Source organism: Cupressus sempervirens, chromosome 1 (assembly GCF_028749045.1).
Source record: "Cupressus sempervirens isolate cs-2001-9-10 chromosome 1, ASM2874904v1, whole genome shotgun sequence".
NCBI classification, from domain to species: Eukaryota; Viridiplantae; Streptophyta; class Pinopsida; order Cupressales; family Cupressaceae; genus Cupressus; species Cupressus sempervirens.
In genome coordinates this window covers 23,375,867-23,382,088 of record NC_143118.1, presented here as the reverse complement: position 1 = coordinate 23,382,088, position 6,222 = coordinate 23,375,867, and the positions used below count along the sequence as shown (strand labels likewise).

At 36.6% G+C, this 6,222-nt stretch overlaps 1 protein-coding gene across 2 annotated transcripts in view; it reads right to left on the bottom strand.

Annotated features, from left to right (window-relative positions):
- Positions 1-2,573: 2,573 nt before the first annotated feature.
- The window catches only part of LOC149575979 (U3 snoRNP-associated protein-like EMB2271), a 45,420-nt gene continuing 41,771 nt past the window's right edge, over positions 2,574-6,222 (bottom strand). Inside the window, exons 7-8 of one of the 2 annotated variants that reach the window (XR_016360709.1) lie at positions 2,931-3,074; positions 2,574-2,831 (exon numbers count right to left, since the gene is read on the bottom strand). Coding sequence is in view for 1 of the 2 variants with exons in the window: in XM_089816110.1 (XP_089672236.1) it covers positions 2,997-3,074 (78 nt within the window). In the remaining variant the exon portion in view is untranslated. Of the gene's footprint in view, positions 3,075-6,222 lie in introns of both variants that reach the window. The other variant, XM_089816110.1, reaches the window with a different exon arrangement.

Here is a 6,222-nt window from a genome sequence, read left to right as displayed (position 1 = left end):
ATAATCCATTATACAAGACTACCTCATACTTAAATATCTAGGAGACATGTTATTGCACCTCTAATATAAGGTGTGCAAACCCTATCTCCTATACATTTTAACTCGTGACCTCTCTTACAAAAACACAAGTTTCCCACCATCTAAAGTTGAGCATTGAATCATTGTTTTAGCTTTTTTTAACATTCAAAGAATATGATATTAACATTATTTCATCACTTATGCTTCTTCCAATGTGTATAGCACCACTTATGCTCGGATCCTAGTTGAGGTCAACATCTCCAAAGGTCTCTCAGCGAAGATTTGTTTGGCCTCTCTAATTGGATCTTGGATCCAGTGTCTTGATTACGAAGGTATCCCTTTTCGATGCAGAAAGTGCCACAAGACCGGTCACCTTGCTGCTCCTCTGAAAAACCTAGACAGAAGAAGTCTCCTTGGTGGAAGAATGTGTCGAATGATCATTACACTATCCTCAAAGCCCCCTCTGTTGGGGATGGTGACTCTCCTTAGGACTCTTTGGTGGCTGCCACGACTGTTGTCTCAAATGGCTCTCTTGTGGCCCCTTCTTTGGAGACCTCCTCTGTTCTACCCTTGTCTACGAATGTCTCCCTTGCAGATGATTCTTCGGTGGAGGAGTTTGTTGTTCCTCGTGGTCCTATTGGGGGCCAGGACCCTGTTCCCTCTCTTGGCCCCGCCCTTGTTCTGGACTTTCCTCCTGTTTCAGTGGGGGGCCAATTGGCTTTGGGTTCTTCTAGGGAGATTGTTGTTTTCTCGAATTCTCTTGGGTTCCATTGTTCTGTTTCTTCTGGAGATCGGATTGCTGAAGCAACTAAGGTGGAGGATAGTTGGAATGCAGTAAAAAGAAAGAAAACTAGGCCATCTGCTCCTTAAAAATGAATCTTCGATCATGCAAGGGAAGCTCTAAATCAAAGGGCAAATCGTGATGTATCTGGCCCTGCCTCCTAGCTGGATCTTTTCTTTTGGCTGGTGACTGGCTTTTTGTCACCATGGTTACCCTTAGATTGGGGGGTGACTAGTTCTACATTTATTTATTGTACCTTTTGTTTATGCACTCATTGAAAACTTTAGGCTTGTACAAGGTTTCAAGCACCCTTCAAACCCTGTTTTAGTTAATCAAAAACATTATTTCATCACCCTAGGATAGTACTCTTTGGTCGATTGCTATTCTTATTGTGCTTATATTAATGCTTTTAATATAAGGTGTACAACCCCTCCCCACTACAGATTTGAACTTTTGACCTCTTACAAGAGCACAAGTTCTCTACCATCCACAATTGGCAAAGTATCAATTCATTTTTCACTTTCTGTATCATTCAAAGAATATGATATTAACATTATTTCATCATCCTAGGGCAAAAAATTTGGATTATTGTCATCCTTCATCTTTGCTCCAGGCCTTTAAATCTATTCATCTCAAGGTTTGATGAATGGAGAAACTAACCTTGCCTAGTTTTTGTGTGTGCGTGTCATCATTTACAATTTGATGAAGCAAATTATGTCATGCCCTTACACATCAACAACAATGATTTTAAGTGATTGTCACTGTTTTTGCACCAATAGACTCAACAAGACTTTGCATAAAAGCATGCAAATCAAAAGCCAACTAATGTTGTCAATCTTCAAATGTATAGCTATGGAAATAGCATGCAAATAAGCTCAAAATGTAAAATCATAAAGTTCACCCCACATGCAATATTCTGATATGTGCAGTTCTCTACCACTGAGTGGAACTTCGCTTCTTTGTGTAATGTGGAATACTATTGGTTATTGTCGTGACCGGCACTCATTGTATTCTCTAATAGCCACGGTGAATTGTAACTCCTTGCATGTGTGCCATACAGTGCCCATTGCTTATTTTATTGCACTTGAACTCCAAATTTAACATTAATCTAAATTGCAAAAAGTATAAAACATATAGTTACAATGAAAATTGACACCAATTGATTTAAACTTGAAAAGGATGCCATCCGTGCAGTCCAATGTGGTCTTCAGCTGACAAAGAACTACATATTTAACTTTGATCTACATTACACATTATATAACACCATAACGTTAAAATGCCAAAAATAATACAACGATTGATTTCAGCATAAAAGGTGCCACACATGCAGTAACATACAGCCATTCAATTTATCACCAGCTCCTGATTATGGTTTCATGAGTTATATGTTACAGCACATTGCATTTTTATGTTGTGAAATCCATTCTTTAATTTTTTGCGACTTTAATGTAATTTTGTACTACCAACCTCATGTGTCAGTCACCTTGTTTGACAATTTGATGACATAATTCTTTATGATACAAGTAAAGATCGAGCACATTTTTTGTATTACAGAAAAGTTAAATATGAGAAATGCCAAAATACATAATGTTCAGTAGAATCCAACTCCACTAAATAATGAGACATGCACTGATAGGCCATACAATTCACCTTCTATGTAAAATTATTTTGCGAGGCCCATTTAGATATAGCCTAAAATTTGATAAAATCTGGCGAATTTGCATGGCACCTGATGTAGATTCAGGTTTCTCAAAATTGACCTCAAGAAGGCAACTTCTAGAGGTGTATTAAAAAGATTAAATCATTAAGCAATTTTTTTCATATCTACTACAAAATTACATTGGCTTTACAACAAATAAAAGAATGCATAGATTGAGAGGACAAAATTAGAAAATTCTCTCTGCACTACGTCTCATGCCAAGCCAACTTCCTAAAAATACATTTGATATATTCCCGAATAAAATATTCTGGTCGGCCACAGTTAGGGGTCAGAACGATCTTGGTGCTTGAAACTTGAAATGCAGCAGACGACCTTAGACATAAAGCAAACATTGACAAATCAGGAGAATGTGTTGCTATAAAGGATTTCCCAAAACATGCACCAAGTTCTCCTATACACTAATGTACATACCAGGCATATCACTGAGAGAAGCAACAAAGATATGATACGATAATTCCAATTTTCTCCTCATGCTCATCATGAAATATCTATAGGGTACAAAGCAACACCGTTGCGAGCAGCTTGAATGCGACCCCATCTACCTAACCGAGGCTCCTGTTTAAGAAATTTCCAATTAGATAATTAGTGCTTGCTCTAACTGTTGATTTTAATGATTGATAAAACAACTTGAATTGTAATATATGAAGGAATCCGTACAAAATTCAAAATGAAAAGATATGCAGATGAATGTGAAAAATTGTACATTTAGCATTGGTTTGTAGCTATAAATCAACAAGCAAGGAAGCAAAAGTATAGGAGCAAATAGGATTTATTGAAACCAGAGCCCTCCCTTTCCCAAAGACATGTAACACCATATCCAGTACATTTAGTTTGGATATGTAATAACTTGTTAAATGTATTGGATGTAGTATCACCAAAAAAATCAAGCCATGAACTAATTAACAATAGTGCAATGCAGTCTTTTATAACAAGGTAAGCATTTAAGTAGGTACGATGAGCATAGATAAATCAAAAAAATCAGTCATAATTATGCTTGTGACCACCGATAATGCCAAAGCTTGAAATGTACAGAGTTCGGATAATTCCATGCAGGGTCTGGTGTAGGCAATTTTAGAGGAATGGAGACAAAAAGCTGCAGAACCAAAAACTCAGGTGAATGCTGCATTGGAATTACGATCTTACAGTTTCTATTTAAGCAAAATATTCAATGATAAACAGATATGATATATCTAAAAAATGTACAAAATGATAGACCAAACGCAATACTGGAGTGGAATCCTCCAAGTATTGTAACAACAAAATATACTCAACATTAAGAAAAAAAGGAGAACAGAATATAAATTTGATAATAGAGTGATGGCCTTAGACTACCTATAAATTCTACTACAAAATTAACATGTGAGATGAGCTGGCTACCCTCTTCCAAAACATGCCCACATACATCTTAAAGTATCAGTAATACATATATAAAGATATATTTAAGACCCATTAATGGAGTTTTGCATCCACTCTAATATCACCCCAACATCATTGCTTAAAGAGCCTTGACAAAGGCGGCATTCACTTAACACTTTGTGACAATCTTCCATCCCAAATCTTTGCACAGCCATGAGTACTACTCCCTTGCACTAATTACAAAAAACAAGTTGCAATGAAAGATGTCCCAATAGAAATGCGGTTAAATTAGCATATAAAGGTAGAATCATATAAAGCGATTGGGAAGCATGAAACTATTGGAAGTAACCTAGAACCCTAATAAAAACACTTATATATTGTATGTAGAACTTCGCAGAGAATTATGTATCCTCTTTGCCATAAGTCACAACATGAATGAATGCATGTCTCAAGGTTCGCCTTTTTAAGCTTATTATTTGAGTCTGTAAGACATGATTAAACTCTCCTTTCGAAACAGTGCAACAACTTAAGGACAATGAATTAGTGAACAGTAACCAGCCGGAAGAATGGCACACATTAAAGCAATTTAAGCATAAGAAGAAGTTTCGTGCAGTAAAACTGAAACACAAAATAGTAATGCGTAACAGAGGAGTATATGTCCGTCAATGGAAGGGTGGTTTTTAGGCCTTATTTCTAGATCTGAAATCCTTTGACCTCTTTGCCGTTTCAAATTTCTTGTAGTGTTACTTTTAATATTTTATTGATCTGTGTTAGTATTTCTTTATTTAGTTATTAAATTTTATTTTTATTTCTATTGAATTGACCCACAAATCAGTCAGCAACCTTGGTTAAAAGCCAGCAACAATTCTTTCCAGCCTTTAATCTGATAGAAACTTATCTTCAAAATCAGACACGGTAGCTGAATGCAGAACATTAATTGAACCTTTGTGCAGATGCACAAGGCAATTGCAAGCATTTCTATCATTGGTTAAAATGAAGCTTCTGTACAGTAATACTTACAAATGTTTAACAGGATAAACTCAACCTTAATGTGTATTGATTTCAGCATCTGTGTAATTAGTAGACACGTATTAAAGAGCTCAGGAAATATTGAACTCAACCGCAGTGTTTTCAGAATTACAAATTTTATGGTAAAATTGTCAGTGTAGCATAAAACTTCCAAAAGATTCTACGAAAAAAAATGGTTTGACGGTGAAATGTTTGCAAATTAATGATAGACTACTTAATTTGGTACAAGCAGTTCTATGTCTTGTCTGAGATGCATGAGTTGATTTCTAGCACCACAATGCACAACATGGAAAAAAATTATCCTGTTTTTTGAGACAATTTGGTATGTATTGCCATCTCACATCAGAGTTAGGCAGTGAAAATGTCTTAAGGTTGTTCGATCCCAGTGATCTCTGCCCTTTTTTTCTTCTGGCATTGGTACTAACCAGTAATTGCTATTGGTGTGTGATGGGTACGCCAAAGAGGAGTGGAAGGTGAAATGGAGAAAATTTTGGTCTATTTTTGACATACGTTTTTGATGTCCATGAGAGAGAGAGAGAGAGATACAGAGGTTGAGGAAGAGGAAGCTAGAGAGGGAGAGAAAGAGATGAGAGGAGAGATGAATGGGCAAAGAGACTAAGACATGTCTAGAAGTAGATGCAGATAGAGCGAGAGAGGAAAAGAGAGACAAATAGATAGATGTAGAGAGAGAGATAGAAAGAGAGAAGGGGAAAAGGGAGATAGAGAGGGAGAGGGAGAGCATAATGTTCCCTATTAGAACTTCACTTAATTTTCACTAGGACCCCTAAACGAGGTCTGGATTAATACCTTGGTTTAAAGCCCGCACCAAGTTAGTTATCAATAGCTAAACAAACACATAGTTCAACAATGTTCCAAAGAAAATTCTAATCATTATTATATAATCCTAATGTACACGAGATTTCCTTAAGGCTTTTTCAAAGAACCCATCCTCATTATGAAGCACCATGGGAGATCGTACAGGGCACATGGAACCTATCCATCAAGCCCAAGAGCGAGAAAGTGACAGCCACCATTCAACCTCCCTGCCCCACTCAGGGTTACCACTCTCAAATGGATCTTATACTACTTACAATCCCTATATGTACACTCCCCTCCATGATGGAATGGTAGATTAAGCTTATTGGAATCTTCATTATTAATTATACATTAGAAGCAATAGAATATCGGCACACATTCCCACTTCCCATCAAATGAACGTCCAATAACAAAAATTAGCCAATTGATATTGTAAACCATTCTTGCTTACTTTGAGTGGATACTCATACATTCCCATAGATGATCAGAAATCGTGACCTCT